This window comes from Ursus americanus, chromosome 3, assembly GCF_024610735.1.
Source record: "Ursus americanus isolate L20-20 chromosome 3, mUrsAme1.1.p, whole genome shotgun sequence".
Classification (NCBI taxonomy): Eukaryota; Metazoa; Chordata; class Mammalia; order Carnivora; family Ursidae; genus Ursus; species Ursus americanus.
The window spans coordinates 36510333-36529582 of record NC_142129.1 but is presented as its reverse complement, the minus strand read 5'-3'; the positions used below and the strand labels follow the sequence as shown (position 1 = coordinate 36529582).

The 19250-nt window shown below is 41.3% G+C and overlaps 1 protein-coding gene across 4 annotated transcripts in view; it reads right to left on the bottom strand.

Annotated features, from left to right (window-relative positions):
* The window catches only part of DOCK4 (dedicator of cytokinesis 4), a 409713-nt gene that overhangs the window by 177240 nt on the left and 213223 nt on the right, over positions 1-19250 (bottom strand). For all 4 annotated transcript variants that reach the window (XM_045792824.2, XM_045792826.2, XM_045792825.2 and 1 more), the window contains exons 9-11: positions 8835-8916; positions 7485-7545; positions 3415-3547 (exon numbers count right to left, since the gene is read on the bottom strand). In XM_045792824.2, the coding sequence (XP_045648780.1) occupies positions 3415-3547; positions 7485-7545; positions 8835-8916 (276 nt within the window). The remainder of the gene's footprint in view (positions 1-3414; positions 3548-7484; positions 7546-8834; positions 8917-19250) is intronic.

Below are 19250 nucleotides of genomic sequence, written 5' to 3'. Positions count from 1 at the left end.
AAGTTATTTATGCTCCCTGTGCCTTGATTTCTTCACCTGTGAAAAGGGGGGTAATAGACTGCAATTAAATAAGCGTGGGCTTAGGATAATGCCTGGCATATACTCAATGCGCCACGAAAGTTAGTTCTTATTAGTGGGTCTCTACCTACTATAACGTGACCAAGTCTGGTTAGCATCAAAATGCAACAAAACAAGCAAAATGTAACTGATGTTAACACAACTTGCAAGGGGGTCATTAAATTACCCTCCCACTGAAGGGTAATCAAAGTTCCCCAGCTTTCTCTCTTCTAGGCCTAAAAGGCATCTTCCCATCTTCTTACTCGCATAGCCTTGTTCCTTTAGCTTGTGTCACTTGCTAGCTCACGTCACCTTTGTTCACATGCTGTAGTTCACCTAGGAAACTTTGAAGGTGTTTAAGGAATGAACCTAGGACCTGCTGATATGTGTCCCCCTCAGGCCTTTGAACACTGTGGGTACTTAAAAAGCATGTGATGCGTTAATGAATGGATGGATGTCCCTTTGTCTGGTAACTCCTGATGGCTCCTAAATATTGAGGTTGGTCATCCTTCCTTACTGCCATGACTGCCCTGGTTAGGCAGGAGGGGGAGGGGGGCTGCCTCCCTAACTGGAGTATGTTTTTAAATCACTAATTTTTATTAGCCGCAAATGCTCCCTTTCAAGGGTACTGAATATCAAGATTCTATACACTATCAATCAAAATGTTCCACAGTAGGTTCCTTTTCCTTGTGATCTTATCCAGAGCGGATGGTTCACGATTTGATTACATATTTATTTCATCACCATATGCTTTTCCAGGATGAACACGATGGAGGTCATTTTCAAGCCACTTAACAGTAGGGTACCAGAGAGAGCACTGAATCTTAGAAGGCAGGGAAATTAAGATGAAATGAAACCCTCCCACCTGTCCAGCTGCAGGACATCAAATTGCAATTTAGTATATTCTGCCTCTAGTTTTCTTATTTCAGCTCAGTGGGGAAGGAAGAGAGATGGCTTGCTTCCTATTAGTGAAGTGACTCAGAATTCATGCTTTTAACCTACAAAACTCCACGTAAAATCAAAGCTCAAGTATGTGCCTGAAATATCTTCCAGGCTCAGATGAGGTATTTGTTACCGTTTCGTATTTGAGTCCCAGATGGGTTAGGGATTCGGTCACACTAACAAATAGAAATTTCTTCCAAATCATTTCTAACAGGCACTTCCTTAAAATGTTCTACTGAAATCACACTTTCTTCTTAATCTACAGTGACTGTTTTGATTGGCTGGCAAGCTTCCTGAAACAGATTCATAATTTGCTGAACTGGCATTTTTAAGGGGATCTCTTCCAGCAAGAAAAATCTAAAACCTTATTTGATGCTTATTTAAAAAAAAAGAAAAAGAGACAATAACAACCACAAAGAGCAACACAATTTGTTTTTATGAGAGCGAGCGTCTCCCACAGGCAGAGCTGGAACTCATGGGGCTTCTCTAGCAGGCTGCATAATCAAGGCGGATGCATGCAACCATCGGTCCTGTTTTCCCAATGGCAAGATAAATACAGCGCTTGCTACCCACACCTGGAAAGACTACTCTCAGAAACGAGACTGTTTATAAGGAATTCTAGTTTTCTTAAAAAGCAAGGCCACACAACAGCATCGTTATCACATTACTAGACAGTGGTGTCAAAATAACACCCGAAAGCATAGGACCTGAGACAGCTCAAGTTCTGGAGTCAGACAGTCCTGACTTCAGATCTGGTTCCCGTTCTGATTTGCCAGGCAGTTTGGGGCATGATCTAGCCTCTCTGTCCCTTTACATGGAAATCAGAGCCAACAGCATCTGCTTCATGGTATGTCACGAGGATAAACTCACGATACGGGGAAACTGCTTAACACAGTTCCTCGCACATAGTAAGCACACTGTAAATGGTGGCCATTCTCCCCAGAATTACTTCAAATACATTATATTTCATGATCATCAGTAGAGTTTGGAAAGAGGATTATCATGGAAGTGGAGGGCTGCCACATGATAAAAAGAGTAGTGAGTTTTACTACCCACTAGTTTTACCCAAAGTTTTCAAGTTTAAAATCAAGGTCACAGATTTTATCCCCCTTAAAAGAGAATAGACAGAATTGCTGGTCCTAAACCACAGGCTATAGACAAATCTTTGTCAACTAATTAGCAAATGTGTGGCACAGGTCCCGGGGGCACAGGGTGGAGAATGGATAAATCCATGAAACCCTCCAGCAGTGGTCAAAAAGCAATTTGAAGTCTGTGTCCTACAGGCAGTGGGCCACTTGTATTAACCCAACATATGAAAACTACTGGCATACGTCGGTTGTATCAACTCCACAGACAGAAACGATACTAAAGCAAGCTCGCTCACGGTGGTGGCCAGCAGTACGGTCCTCAAACCACCCCACCCTCCTACCCACTCTCTCACCCCAGGGTGAAGATATCATGGTATGTCAACTCTCACTTTCCAAACCTGTGGGGAGACGCTCTGGGTGGGGTGATCGGAAACCATGTGCATTTAAAGAATTCAACTAACTTAGGATTTGGAATACATTAAGTGATTTTCTTAGTGGAGTGCTAGGAGTTGAACTGTGTTTCCCCCAAAAGAGAGAACACTGAAGTCCTAAGCCCTAGTACGTCAGAACATGACCTTATTTGGACACAGGGTCTTTACAGGGCCTTTACAGAGGTTATCATGTTAAAATGAGGTCACTGGAGTGGGGGCCCAACCCAGTATAACTATGCCCTTGTAACCAGGGCAAATGCGGACACAGAGACATAGACAGTGTTGGGCAGCGCATCTATGGGTCACAGATCACCACACATTGCCAGCAACCACCAGAAACTAGGAGAGGCACGGGACAGACTGTCCCTGGCAGCCCTCAGAAGCTGTCAACCGAGCCACCACCCTGACCCAGGACTTGCAGCCTCCAGAACTGAGAGAATCAACTCCTGCTTCTTAAGCCTCCCTCCTCTCCGTGGTCGTTTGTTGGGCAGAGCTACCCAACTAACAATACATGAGATACAAGGGCAAGCACCTGCCTGCTTTCTGTTCCTACTTCTAATTAGTTTATGTCAAAAACTATTTCTGTTTTCCAAGAACGAATTAACTCTCTGAGGGTAAGGACAGGTTCGGTTTTTAAATTCAGAGGAGGTACTCTGCGAAGTAGACAGGCTACCCCACTGCTAACCTGCTTGTTGGGTTCTTGATTCCACAAGTCCTCTGACTGGTGAATGGTGACCTGTGGGCTCGCTTGCAGTGAGTCTACAGACTGAGTTTCTGAGGGGGCTCATACACTCAGCCCTCCCCCTGCTCTTCCATGACCCCTTGGAGCGGCCTTCCCACGTGGGATCCACATGTGCCCCTGCAGCCACCCAGCCCCTCCACGGCGTGCTTCTTACATGTACACCTTCAGGATGAGGTCATCTTTCGTCTCTCCTGTGAGCAGGTCGGCAATGCTAAGAACTGCGCAGCCAAAGGGTCGCCGGTACTGGACGCTGCAGGCGTTCTTCTTCTCTCCTGCTCCCATTCGACCTGTTCAACAGAAAAGCAAACATGGCCCATACAGCCCTTTGACTGGTGCACCTTAAACAGACACAGAGGCCATCTCAAACGTTAACTGGTCAATTAAAGGGGCCCACAGGATGTTGCCTGAGTTCCTGACTCTCCTTTCCAAGCACCTCGCTGTGTGACCTTGGGCTCCCCGATGAAACTCTGGGCACCAGCTGTCGCCAACGAAACATGGAGACTGGAGCTGATCCCACATTTGGGAACCCTCCCCGAAGGATTCATGAAGGCATCCCAGGGGGTTCGAGGCAATAAATGCAATACTGGTGCCCGTTTCATTTTTCTATTTGAGGGCTATTTCAAATATTGCACCTTTAAAAGGAAGCAGTGTGAGATTCCCTGAAGGTAAAACAAGTAAGTACAAACGATCAAAGGAGCGTGCAGGCCCCTTGCCTGACCCAGGGCTCGGGCTGATGATAATTCAGCCGATGGCTGACGTTTCCTGGCATGGCTTTCACTCTGACACAGTTTCATCTTGTTTCAATTGTTATATATTCTGAAGTATGTTACTGAGATACTGTTTTAATTAATTATTATATTTACCAATAGATTGTTCTGAAGACAGAAAGCAGAAAGTATAGTGAAGCTGAAATATAACAAGGTGAGGAAAAATAATGAAAAAATATGCAAATCTGTTTCCAGATGCTTGGCAACAGATACAGAAGTTGTTTTCCATCTGAGCAAAACTCTCCCATAGCACTTCTAGAGGACTCCAGGACTCTCCCAAATCCAGTGTTAGATGGGTTAAAAAAAAGGGGGGGGGGACGGCAATATCCAAGTTGGCTTTCATTCATCATTAATAAAGTAAAACTACCACGGCACTGCATCATTTTTAGGGAAATGCTTACAAATAGCATGAAAACTTCTCATTTTATCAGATAGAATCAAAACTAAAAAACATGCCAGTTGCTTTTTAGATGTGGAAAATTCAAAGAATCATGTTTTCATGACCTGATGCTGTAATATGTGGCTGAATTTCAACCCATGTTTTAAATTTAAATTACACTGGCAAACCAAACACTTTATCATGTCATACTTGAATTAATCAACCGATCACACTTTTACTCACAAAACTGACAAATTTAAAACTCTGATCACTTGTTAAATGGGAAAAAAAAAACTCTAGGTTATCTCTCTTTTGAATATTATTACAGATTAAATTAGGATGAAATACATCCTCCAATCCTTACCAATATCATGATTTATGTTTCTTGCTTAATCATTCCCTTGTAAATGCAAGGCGACAAAGAGACTAGAAGATTTCTGAGTGGAGTATTTCAAAGTCAACTGACATCACACAAGAAGTTTAGTAATAAAAAACAACAAAACCCCTGAAACGCCCATCACGATTATTTCCATGGACTCCTCTAGCTCTAAATTCCCAGGAGTTTAGGCACAGCAGGCCTAGCACCCTGATTTTTTGACCCCCTTCGGCTAGAACTGCAGGAAAGGGAAAACTGTAGGTGCCTGGGGAGGACAGCCACGTTCGGGGAATGCGGGGAGCGACCCCTCACAACTTGAGAAGAGGGCAGGGAGGTTTCGGTCCCTCTCTCTGACCGCTGGGCAGCATCGCTCCCGAGCCTCCACACTGCACGTGTCCTCAGACCCTTAATTTCAAGCTTTCTTCCCCAGCCCTGCAGCCACCACAGCTTTGGATACAAAACTTTGGTCTACATCCTGTGCTGAAAAGACTACTTGATGCCAGCCCTGGCGTTCCCAACTCTAGAATCAATAAAAGTTCACAGTTCTGGTCAGATTTCTAGGAAAATTCTCTAAGCAGAAAGGAAGATAGGCATAGGGAAGGTAAAAATATTTAGCAATACTTAGTAAACAGTTTTTAGCAACCAGCTGAAAGCCAAAAGGAGAAACAGAGAGGTGGAAAAACCTTTAGCAGGGTGGCCAGGAGGATATGGGACTATTTATTTCTCTTCTTTTCCCCTTCTCTTCTAACCAATCAAAGATCCGGGCTCAGATTCTGAGGCAAGGTGCCATTGCTCCTGTTCTCGGCAGCCGATGAGGGTCAGTGTGCCCTTTTCTTACTAAAGCAGGTACAAGGGATATTCTAGGAAAAGTAAGAATTATCTGTCCCTGATAGACAAGAATCCTCTGCTCCTTAATTTCATTGCAGCAGATGAAGCCTTGCCCTTTCTTAGAGTTTCTTACCTTCAATCTAATTTCTTTTCAGTCTCAAAATGTCAAACCGGTAAATGGGACCTGACCAACAGGCAGCTTCTGCAGTAATCTCAGTGGAGGATTAATTTGACCAAAGCTCAGGGGGGAAAGGGGGTAACAGGTAATTTCTGATTCAACATTCATTCTGATGGCTTAACGATCATAAAAATCTTAGGGAAAAAATGCAATCACTAATTCAACACCACGTATTCGAAAGGCAGATGTGTGACTGGCAACACGCACGCAGCTTCCTCCGCAGGAGGGCCCCCCAGACCAGGGGCAAGCAGGGCCCAGAGCCCCCTCTGCCACATGAGTTTCTCACAAAAACCTGCAGATACCTTCTAAAAGGTTCTGAAAGCAAAAGGAGTTTTCTCTCCATACTGTAGAAGATTATATTCAAATGCAATGCTTACAGGAAGGCATCCAAAGCCACATTTTACATGAACAAATGGCATTACGAATTTGAATGAAAAAAAACCACACTCACAAAGAATTATCTAACAAACTGCACCCCTACCACCCTGGGAACACAAAAGCTTTCTCAAGAAGTAAATGATCAGCAGCATGCCTTCCAACTTTTCCAACATTTTTAAAGATGCTTTCCAATTTCTTCCCCATGTATACCCTCCTACAAAAAGAGAATTAAAATGAAAAACAGTTTACTTTTTTTTTTAATTTCAACTGCCCCTCAACTAAAAAAATAGCATACAATGAAAATGGGTTTTCAGAACTGATTTTTATGAGAAAAAATATATAGAAAATCTGTGTTAGAATGGCAACATGTTTTATAGTTTCTCTCAGTGCACAATGTGGTTATCAGATGCATAAGATAAAAAAGTATAAAAATAGAGATCACTATGCAGGATTGCACAGCAATATATGACCATCCTACAGAAGTATTCCCAGGCAAATAATGGAGCACAGTCAGTGAAGAAGTGGGAACCAGTATCAGCTGGTTAGCTTTAAAAGAAAAACTGTGTAGGCTATGCTCTTCCTCCTTGTACCTAGGTCCTCTGTCATAAAATACCTGCTTTTAGAGGCATTTTATGAGCAAGAACAAGTGAACATATTGTGGCTCTGTTGTGCAAGCTCGGTGTGGAACACCCAAAGAGTGCTCTGCAGGATAGTAATAAATGCCACATTATATACATGTTTCCATGGTCAAATCAAATTTGGAGAAAGCCAGGGCCAACGAAGTTAGAGAGGCATTTTAATATTTCCCAGGAGGACTTCTGAGACCCTTTAATGAGGTGATGATACTGTCAAAGTGGAAAAAATATATAGCATTCAGGGTTTCATAACCCTTTACTTGTAGCTCTTTTTGCAATAATGCTCTGCAGCATATCTGCACTTTGGAAGATGCCAATTAGTATCAAATTTTCATAAACTTGTAGGAAATCCAGATCCTAACCGTTTAATTTATGCTGTTCACAGCAATTAGAATTTGCAAAGACAAGTAAGAAATTTTGAATCAAATATGTTTAGGGAGTCCAATAAAGCAAAACAAAGCACCACAAACTACCGAATGACTTACACGGAACGAAAACAACATCTATGTGTGACGCGTGAGGAGGCCGCCCCTGAGTTTGGGGAGGTGAGGGAACAATTCCCAAATGCGGGGATTCTTAGATTCCAAACTGGCTTTCACTTCCTTCTGATCCTGACAGCAGAGAAATCACACCAACACAACCTTTCAGCACTTCTTCGCCCTGCTGCCAAGTGTTGGACTTACCAATTCGGATAATGTGCACAGTGATGTAGATGTCCCTTCTTAGCTCACTGCTACCCAAGTCCTGCCAAAAAAAAAAGGGGGGGGTATTTTAAAACTCATAATTTATATAGAAGTATTAAAGGTCATAGCACATTATTTCCACAAATAACAGAAGAAAGACAATGTAGACATTCTTAATGGAATTTCGTAGCAGAAGCATATAATTCAAATCCTGTTCTAAAAATACCACCACAATCAACTTAACACTCTTAGTCTACGAATGTCAAATAAAGCTTAAAAAAAAAAAAGCCCATTTTATAATAGCCAAATTATGGAAACAGCCCAAGTGTCCATCAACTGATGAATGGATAAAGAAGATGTAAGATAGATAGATTACACACACACACACACACACACACACACACACACACACACACGCACGGTGGAATATTACTCAGCCATAAAAAATGAAATCCTGCCATTTGCAATGACAAGGATGAGGCTAGAGAGTATTATGCTAAGCAAAGTAAGTTAGTCAGAGAAAGACAAATACCACAATATTTCACTCATATGTGGAATTTAAGAAACAAAACAAACAAGCAAAGGGAAAAAGAGAGAGAGAGACCAAGAAACAGACTCTTAACTACAGAGAACAAACTGATGGTTACCAGAGGGGAGGTGGAATGGGGTGACGGGGATTACAGAGGGCACTTACAGTGATGAGCACAGGGTGTTATATGGAAGTGTGGAATCACTATACGGTACACCTGACACTAATATTACACTGTGTTAACGAACTGGAATTTAAATAAAAACTGGAAATAAGATAAAAATACCACTACAAGTTTATAGTGTAATCTACTCATGTCAAATAATACTTTAAAAAAAATTCTTCTTTTAATTTCTCACTCATTCTTTAAACATTTATGAAGTACATTCTAAATGCCGTATGTCATGTGGAGTGTAACAGGCTCTAACATACACCAAACGAACGGAGATGTGTCTATGAATGGTCGGTATTCAGGATTCTGGGCACTACTGGACTTTGGTGTTTTTGTTTTGTGGTCTCGTCGAGCATTTTTATTTTATTTTATGCTTTTTATTATTATGTTCAGTTAGCCAACATACAGTACATCATTAGTTCTTGATGTGGTGTTCAACGATTCATTAGTTGCGTGTAACACCCAGTGCTCATCCCAGCACCTGCCCTCCTTAAGCCCCAGGCCCGCAGCCCCGCCCTACTGTACTCCGTGTGTTATTTACAAAGTTTAAGCAAAGTCACTATGCTCTCTCACAATAATTTATTTCCCTTAAGTAACATAAAGTACAACCGGAAGAGTCTGCCTCCTAGATGAAATAAGATCCACCTACCACAAAAAGAGAGCAGTGTCGTTCTGGTTTATCTGGGGCTTTGGGAAGTCCGTTTCTATTCAGCCTCAAGAAAAATCTCTCACTACAAGAGAAAAAAAGTTTAACATTCTGAAAATTATTTAATATCTAAGGACTTAATACTCTTCTAGTTACTCTAAATCATACGAGGTAAACTCAGAACATATTAGGTCCTTCATTCGATGTCAGAATTGCTGTTGTAAATGAGAAGCACGCCCAAGACAATAAACATTTGCTTCACTTCAGACAATACTGGCAAATCGTCAAGTGCAAAAGCAGAAAACGCAAATATATATGCAGACAAAAAATTAACTTTCGAAAGACTAGGTTTCCATATCAGTGATATGTCATTCTTAGTATTCCAAAAAGTAGAAACAAGGGCACTAAGGGAAAACGGTGACCTGTCACATTTTGTGTGTTTGTAGCTAAGAGTATAGTTTTCATGTTGTGTGTCCCGCTATTTAACTAACATCCCACAGGGACACCGTCCTGAGTGCTAACCACCTAGCAGAAGGCTTAACATTCTATGCTCTTATAAATACATCGTCCAAAACACCAAGAGAAGGCGCAAGAAATGAAACTTGAATTTGCACTGGGCGAAAAGGAGACCTCAAACCCCCCAAAGAACTTGCATTTGAAACTGCAGGGTCCCCAAATTAAATACAAACACAAATGCTATTGATCAGCCACTAATTCAAATCAATATACTTGTGAACATCATTTAGATCCAAGGTAACGTTACCCCATTTATATTCAAATAAAAAAAAAAATAAGTAAAAGAGAAAGAGTATCAACCCGAGAAAAATGAATGTCCCAGCAACCATGAGCTTCTGAATTTCAATATCCTGGTGCCTGCGACAGAATCAAATGGCTGCCTGCCTCAGGCAGAGGACACGCAGCCGACACCCACAGGATGCAGTACCAGGGGTATTAGCACCCAGTGTGGCCTTGGTTAGAGTAGCTTCGGCCTGGGGACCAAGCAGGGAGAGTGCAGGGCATTGGTGAGGCTCAGAACTACCAACTCTCCATGCTTATTCTCCACTCGATCCTTGCCTTAAGTAATGGCTCTGTCAACGCAAATCTCCCTTCTCTCATACAGGGGAAGAAATGAAAGCCATAACCACATCTCTAAGGACGCATATGGATATGAATTTATGACTGTTCTGGAACATTTTTATTTTCTTTTGTGATTTAAATCTAGATAGATACATGTAACAGATTCAACTACCTGGCTTACCTTGGTTTTTTTTATTCTTACATTATACCTATTCCTGCCCTCTCATATGAGAAAGGGCAACCCATGCACATTTCTGTGGGGTCATTTCCACACCTATTTATCTGTGGGTTTTTTGGGTATTTTTCCGGAGAGCGGCGGCTGATGAGGTCTGAATGGCGAGAATATAAATCGCTGCAAGGATTCTCAAGTGAAGCTAAAGTTCCCACCCGATACAATTCTGAAGTCGAGGCTGGAAATGACCGCTCCCATGCAGAGTTGAATTACTATTACCCCAATCGTCATTTGCTATAATTCAAGGAGCAAGACTGTATGCTTTCTTCACAGTGGAAGAAAATTCACCAGTATTTCCAATTTAAGACATGCTCAAAGGAAATGTGTAAAAATTCATCTTCGGATAAATGAATTATACTTAAATAATCATACTAGGTAATACTATTTTTGCAAGAATTCACCACTTGATGGCCACTCTGCTAAGGACTTTACAGGAATGGACCCATTTAATCCTCACTATGCCCTTATAAAGACAGTACTACCATTACGCCCATTTTATAGCTGGGAAAACTGAGACACAGTAAGTAGTTTTGCCCAAGATCACAGACCTGGAGCATAGCTGAGTACTGATTATCTCCCATGTGTTAATTCAAAACCTTTGCACTTCATATGAATGCTACAAGGTAAATCTTTTCTCTGCTTTATAGAAATAAAGAACAAATATGTCCAGACTATTGAGATAAAAGAGAAGTCATTCATCTGCGCGGGACACCCACTGATTCAGTCAGGCCCGGTCCTAAGAGTACAGGGTCACCCTCCCTACACCCTTCCTGGCCTCAAGGGAATGAAAGAAGTGGAAATCTGGTTCAGCAGGTTTCAAAGCAGCCCCTGGCTTAAAATAGTTCCTTGGTCATTTGTTCAAGGAAACATACCTAGAAAAATAAATTGGGAAACAAATGATTTTATTAAACAAATGCAGAGCTCCAAAATGATTTTAGAACCTGGCTTTAGTTAATTGAAATTCCTGAGGTGTAAGACTGGTATTTGGTTTTGCTTCTTAGTCATCAAAGAATGTGTATTGATTATATTTTAGTCCCAAACACAAGCAGTGTGACCTTATTCCCCTCTTCTTTATCACGGAGGGCATGCGCTACTTTATATTTTTGTACTTTTTTGAGATGCATTTATGTTTGAGGCTCCTCTTTATCCCTACTGGAATGTTTAAAACAAATTTCTTTATCTTCTGACAGGCCAGTCCAAAAACATGAATACCAATAAGATAAATATACGAAAGTCAACAAGACGTTCTAGATATTAAAACCTTAACTTTAATACTGATACAAAATACCACTCTGCATTTGCAAGCTTCATCAATATTCCGGTAAAGCAACGTTTCCTAAAGTATTCTATTTCAGAAAGAGATTCCTTTTGCTCTGTCACTATTTTAATTTCACCAGTCTAGACAGAATCCTGATTATGCAAGTTATTATACTATATCATATCCTGTTTCAGAAAGAATATCAATACGTACTAAGCCAATGACATACCCCCTCGGCTTAAGCATGCCTTAAGGGGTCGATAAAAATAGACTGACGATGGGTACTATGGAAAAATAATTCATGTGTAATTTTTTAAAAACCAGACTTCTATTAAAAGGAAAAAAGAAAACCTTTATGGCCAATTAAAAAAAAATCTTTTTTATTCACTTAGTGACAAGTTATACAAACTCAAATCAAATTCTCTTCAGCTTTGGTGATAACAGCCACTACTTAACCAGCAAATGGTTTCAGAGGTAAGCAGAAGGCCTATAGCACTGGGTGTTATACGCAAACAATGAATCATGGAACACTACATCAAAAAGTAATGATGTACTGTATGGTGACTAACATAACATTAAAAAAAAAAAAAAAAAGAAGACCTATAGCAACACATTACAGAATCTTTGAATTACAAATAAATACCTCCCACGCCACCCCCACCCCAAGTTTGGAGAATACCAAAATGTATGCCTTCGTGGCTGGGGGAGAAAAACCGAACAAGTCACTGACATTTCACTCTGGTATATCTTCTACAATTCTCTCACAAACTTTTGTGGCCACACATAAAGGCATTTTCGAGACTCTACTGTAAGGAAAAGGGTGGCGTCTCCTACTAGAAAACAAAACTAGTTTTTGTGATTTTAAAAAGTGGTCTATGATAAGATGTGAACACCTCAATTATATTGCTTATATTTTTTTTCCTAATCCTAGCAGGTGTGTGTGTCTCTTGCTAATACATTGTGAGTACCTTGAGCACAGGGTGGTCACCATCAACCTTCACGTCCCCAGCTGCTAGCCAATGACTTGGTACTTCCTCGGTGTTTAATTAAAGACTGAACAAATACAATCTTTTAGGGAAAAGAAAAAAAAAACACGATCCAAATAATTGGGGAGCTTTATTTCCCTTCCTAAGTTTCCCTCTCTTCTCCAGAATGTCCTTTACTTTATGGTGAGAAATGCATGAAATTCTCCAAAGAGACATTTTAATCAATGATGGCTCCCCACCAGATGTGAGAGTCACCTAATTAACTTCATGGCACCCCCAGATTCCAGATCATGTTTTTAACCTTGTCCCCTGCACGTTTTATATCTTTATTATATTAAACAGACGGTAATGGAAAAATCTACAGTGACATCATATATTTCCAAATGAGAATACTGTGTCCTTCTTCATCATCAAAGAATGAATAAGCAAATAGAAACAATTCCAGAAACACTGAGAAATGTGAGTTGATATTACCAGCAAGGGGGAAAAAAATCCTCATTTGACTTTTCCATATACTGCCATGTTCTCCCAGAGGAACTTTCACTGCCAGAGAAATTTAGTGTCCACCTGAATTCCGTGTGTGAGCCACTATAAATCATTCTATATTATAAATCAACAAAGACAGATTCTTTCTTTGGAAATAAACAATAAAAAACCATAATTATTTATTATCTATGACTTGCCTTCTTCTAACAAGGATTTAAGGAAACCAAGATAATGAAATAAGAGTATAAATAAGCATTCCCAGCATGGCCCCAGGGGAAAAACAGTACCAGTAAATATTACCCTGTGCTAGGCACCACGACTTACACTTCACATGGATTTTCTCACTTACTTCTCACAACTGCCCTATGTGGTAGGAACCACCTCCATGCCCACTTTGCATACGAGGAATCTGGAGCTTGGCGATATTAGGTCAATTGGCCAAACCTGCATGATCAGCAAGGGTGGAGCCAGGAAGTCAATTAGTCAGGGTCTGACTCCAGAATCTCAGCTCTTAACCACAACTGCTAAACTGTAGTTAAAAGAACAGACTACCTTGAACAAAGTAGAGCAAGACTAACCATGTCATGTGAACAGGGAGTTTTTATTGTGAATATTTTCAATAAAATAAAAAATAATAATGAAAACACATGAAACTGAAAATCAATCAATCAATCAATCAAGCCAGCCAGCCAGCCAGCCAGCCAGCCAACCAGCCACAAACACATCTGTGTTCAGGGAGTTTACGTCTGTGCATCTGCTCAGTTACTGCATTCCGACCGACTCAAAAAGACCTCTGATAATGAAGAGTGTATTTCCATAGAAAAGTTCTTGCCAGTGATCAGGTAACATGGGGTGTATCATGGGGATGGGAAGCCCGCTGATGGCTTCTGTTCCCATTCTCAGCAGGACAGGATGTTCTGGTCTTCCGGCCGCTCCGCCTATCAGAGCCACTGAGAAGCAGTCGCCCTTCTGTAGGAAAGGCCTTGCCTAGGGTCTTGGAGGCCCGCAGGCCAGTTGTGGGAGGGTGCTCCCAGACTTCTGAGTAATCCTATCAAGCGGCTCTCCCACAGGGTGTTCCTAGGATGATCAGTGGCTTCAAAGAGCAATGCACCTAAAGTTAGGAATGGCCAATGCCAAGGAGATTTTTCTGTTTCTCTGGATGGATTCATGTTTCCCTCTCTATCGTTCCCTTCTCGTAAGAAGCAAAACTGCCTGGTGATTACAGGTATGTGAAAATGACACAAACTGTATTTTATCCAAAAATATATGAGTGGGTACTATCTTGGGTTGAAACATGTGATGTGAAAGCTTAGTAGTCTAGACTGATCAATCTACAAAAAATTACAAAGAATATTTCTAAAATCATTGGAACAGTTAAATCACTGAAATAAATGTATGATCCCCAAGAGTAACAGTAACAAAAGAGAGAAAACACTTAGTTGCTTAAGTTCTGGTAAATTAATCAGAAAAAACCCTGAACTGTCCGGTTCTTTTACACTCATACTTTATGAAACCATTTGACCAAAAACTACTCCATGTAGTAGTGCCTTCGAAAATGCAAAGTCACTTATCTTAAAGTTAACTTTGCCGTGTATAAGGATAACGATTAATATCTACTCTACAACAAGCAGAAGTGAAGGGAGAGGCGCCAGGAGCCAAGGAGGAAACAGGGGGAGCGAGAGGACAAAGGGAAGAGTGAGATGATGCGAGGGGATGGTTCCGCTGTGCTCACTCCGAACCTCTATCCACAAGGCAAGAGAATGCAAACATACGGTGATTTCATGCTTCTATTTCACCACTTCTGCATTTTCTCAAATGCTTTCTGACTGAGGAACAGGATAAAATGCTGCCAACTGTCTGAGGGGGACCATTACCGTGTTCTTTCCTAGAACAAGTGGCAAAAGACAACTCAAAACAGGAAGGCTCCAGCAACTTTCTAAATGTGGACTAACGCCCCCCCCCCCAGGGAGGGGGGAGCTGGTGCTACCGCCCATTCCGGCAAAACTCTGGGCGGAGGCTGTGCTGGCCGCTGAACCAAGGGCTTCAGTGCTCACTGTGGCACAGAGGAAGGACCAAAGGGATGCTCTGTTGGAAACAGAGACACCTGCCCACCTTCTCATCCGGGGGCTCCTAACCCAGGTGGGCACAACGTGGGAGCTGTATAAAACCCAGGCCCCACCCTGGACAGCCTGACTTACTAGGTCAGGATGGACCTCAAGGCTCCCTGCATGTTTAACAGCCCAGTCATGTTGAAGGCCCACTGTTTTGACCAGATACCAAGGTCCTAACGAGTCAGAATTGCTGGCTGTCTTTTACAAGAGTCATACCATATATACCAGAAAACAGGCAATGCAGCCCTGGGACCTTCAGGCCAAAGACTTTTCCCTTTTCTTCTCCCAACCACTTAACCAGACAAGGGACAGTTTCTCCTTGGCAATAAATGAAAGCAACTCCTCAGGCAAGACTTCCTAAATAAAGCTATTAATGTGCTTTCTAATTTTAAAACTGAAGCAACATTAGGGTCATGAGCTTTTTTCTGATTACAGGGAAATGGAAAGAGAGTGATTGTCGCTACCGAGGTTTCTGGAGTTCACCTAAAGAGTAGACAGACACTGAATTTTCTGTTTTTAATATTAATGTCCATGCTCAGATTCACCCTAAACATACTTGAGGGTGAGGGACTAAGCAACCAGCTAATGTGATGGCTTTGTCAGGACAGCAAAGGATTTTTTAGTTGAATGATACAAGGGGAGATAATTTTTTAAACTATAGTCAACTCTATTGCCAATTTTGAACATCGTGCTGATTCTTACTACTTAAGATGACTGAAAGCACTTCATGCTATTTTTCTTTTCAGAGAATAAAGCTATCTGAATCGAAACTTTCTAGAATAGTGTAACTCAATGAAAAAAGAAATTCCATGCTTTTTAAAGTCATAAATAAATGATATACATATCACCTGCCATTTCACATTGCTGACTGATGGATTTGAAAAAATGATCTGCGTTGACTGTCGTTTTGAGAAAACCAGTAATGCTATAAGTTCAAAAGACTCGAGACCCCAGAAATCCCAATGTTGAATTCAAGTAAAATCCTTAGAAGTAGCTATACCGTTTGAGAAACTCAGGGAAATGCTTGCTTGCACCAACTCTAGAGAACTCATTAAGAATTTCACTAGTAAACAAGTTTCTCAGAGAAGTAACAAAAAGTAGGCAATGATAGGATCTGGTCAACAGAAAGAGGAACCATGAAATAAGAAGGCCTATATAGGCAGGATATCTCATGCTTATTCTTCTGGGAATTTACATAATTTGATCATTATAAATACCGTATCTTAGACACACCGTGAGGGAGGAAACACTCTGGTCTGTGCACGGTAATTATTCTGACCTTTCTAACAATGCCCCTTTGTTAGGGAAAGCACCTGTAATATGAAATCTTGAAAATAGAGCAACCTTGAGCTTAAATATACTCTGGATTGAAGCATGCAGTTCCTTGCAAGGAAATCTTAAATGAGAACAGAATAAATAATAAAACTGGAAGTAAGTCAAGCCCTATAAAACCATTAAATACAAGACATCTTTCATGCATTTATTATCTCAAAAAGATGTTCTATTTTTTAAAAGAAAATAAGCAAAAAATCAAATTTCCTTTCAACAATTTACTGACAGATTCTTTGTATTCATTACAAGTTTAAAAACTGAAAACTACCTAAATCATTATTAAGTATTATTTATTAGCTACATGACACATGCAGTTGAGCTTTTTAAAGGTCAAATGATTTTTTTTTTTTTTAAACAAAGCAGCTACAAAGCCTCTAAGCTGATACACCAATGTTAATGTGCATGAGAACAGGTACATTACTTTTCACAGAGGTTTGTAGTCTCCGGAAACTTGAGAAGGAGCCGAAGGCACTAAAAAGATTAGAAAGCACTGCTTTAGACACTGCAGATATTTTTGTGAAATGGGAACACTATACTGATTAAAATACAAAGAGATGGTATAGAAACGATTTTTTAGAAATACTTCTTGACTTAAAGCTTAAGAGTATTTTCAATAGCATGAGAATCCGAGTTCTGGAAGGACAGGGATTTTTTTTTTTCCTGTATTACTCATTGATGTGTCCCCACTTGCCCAGATTAGTGCCTGGCTCTGAGGAGGACAGCAGTTATTGTTTGCTCAATGAATGAACATCAATGATTCAACAGCAGCAGTGTGAAATCATGCTCAATGGAAATAAAAAGAAGACATAGTCTCTGTTTAACTTGCAGTCAAAAATCTCTAAAGAGAAATACCAGGGAAAAGGCACTGCATATGTGTCTGCCAGTTTTTAGTCACATTTTTTAGCATGACAGATTTTGCAAATGATGCTCCCATAGGGACAGGTCCGAGAGCGTACTTCTGATTCACACAGAGTAACACTCGACAACTCCACCAACACTCCAGAAGCCCTCAACAGCTTGAGCTCCCCCTCTCACTGAGAAGCACACGCCCACCGGAGTAGAAGGATGACAACAAAATGAAGACAATAACCGCACGATCTTACCACGTGTTGCCTCAACAACAACAAAAGACTTGTAAGCTTCCTCTAACCGCATGGATGCCCACCCAGCGGCACAAAAAGATGATGAGGGGATAAAGTCTTATCTTCAGAATAGGAGCCAATGAGGGCCCTGTCATTCACAATTCCTTTGTCAGTGTTCAACCGTCTTACAACAGAAATGGCACCGAGTACCAAAGAAGTCCTTGTGAGATGGGCGGCTCAGTGTGACTGTAACTTCTTCAGTGGGGAACTTAGGAAAACGAAATCTGAATTCCCTACAAGCAGCAAACAGAGTGCAGAGCAAGAAAGACAGAGATGACCAGCTTCTTGGTAAGAAGAACACAATCTGGTCGTCTTTTAAAACACGGGAAGGGGGTCAAAGGGCCTTGTGGTCACACTCTCCAATAATGCACGAAGTAAGAGGAGGCAAGGAGCCTGGGTAAGTGGGGAGAGCTAAGAATGAGAAAGCCAGCTCTGAATGCACCGACTGTGAGCTTTCAGCTTTCTGCCACCTTGAACTTCCAGCCACTTACTGTTACAATCATGTATTAATTTGCAATTTGAAAAATAAATGGAATTGTATGGCTCTTAAAATGCTACAGAGAAAGAGTGGATGGCTTCTACCCTAGGTGTTCTCAGCGTGAATAAAGTTATTTCTTTGCTTCTTTTGTTTTAATTTAGATCTTCCTCCTGGTCCGTTTCTTAAAATGTCTCCGATGAAAGACATCACCACATCTCTAAAGCAATTATTTGTTGTTGTTATTTTTTTAATACGTGATACAGAAGTGTGACCACAGGGGAAGCAAACCACAAAATCTGATGAACTCCCAAGTGACAACAGTTCTGATTTTCACGCACCCGCTGGAAGAATTAAATGATGGAAAAGAAGAGGGAGAGTGGGAAGCAGTAGTGCCTTTAAACAGGAGGCCCCAGGGAAGGTCACTGCGGGTCACTGATGGCCAGACACCCACAGTGAGATGTGTGCCAGCACGTCTAGACACAGCAGGAAGCGCTCCGGGCCGTATGGAATACTTGATGTTGCCACACGGGGAGGAGCTCGGATGCCTCCTCTATCTATTTCTGTTCTCAAGCAGAGTTGTGCTCCCTGCACCTATGGCCAGACGTTCTCTCCACATTGTTGCTGTGCTTTGGAGAGGTGACAATTCTGAGCCAGCTTCCTAACCCACAACTCTACGAAGATCTCTGCCAGCTATCCTTCAGCATTCACAAACCACAAACGCTCTTCATTTATGATAAAAATACCAACGCTGAACTTACGTGATCACACTCTAATAAATTGTAAATGATGTATGAAATGAGAAATTCTAGCACAGTGCTCAGAGAATTAAAAAAATCCGCTCTCTTAACTGTGTTATGTACCATACATACAGGGGACTACAATACATACACACAGACATACATTTCTCCTAGTCTGGGCTAACGGTTCTCTCTTCTACAAGCTCTTGAAAAATTTTCCGAGAACCTGAACTTTTCAAAAATAAAACAAAACACCACTTCTTTAATTTCCTGTAAAAAACAAAAAGGCTGTTTTTAGATCACATCTGCCCCTGAAGAGACCCATCAGAGGCTACGGTTGTCATTCCTTTGATTCTCCGCATCATGACGCTAGATTCCCAATCTTCTCGTTCTTTTCCAGCTCTGATGTTTCCATCTCCACCCCCCAGCACCTGCGTCTGACCCCTACTTCCGGAGCACCTCTGGCAGAAGCTGTGTAACTTGGGAGCCAGGATTCACTACCCCTTTCAGACCTCTCTCTTTGGAGGGGCCTCACCACAAGAAGCAAATCTATTATTCCTCACTAACTCACTTCCTATCA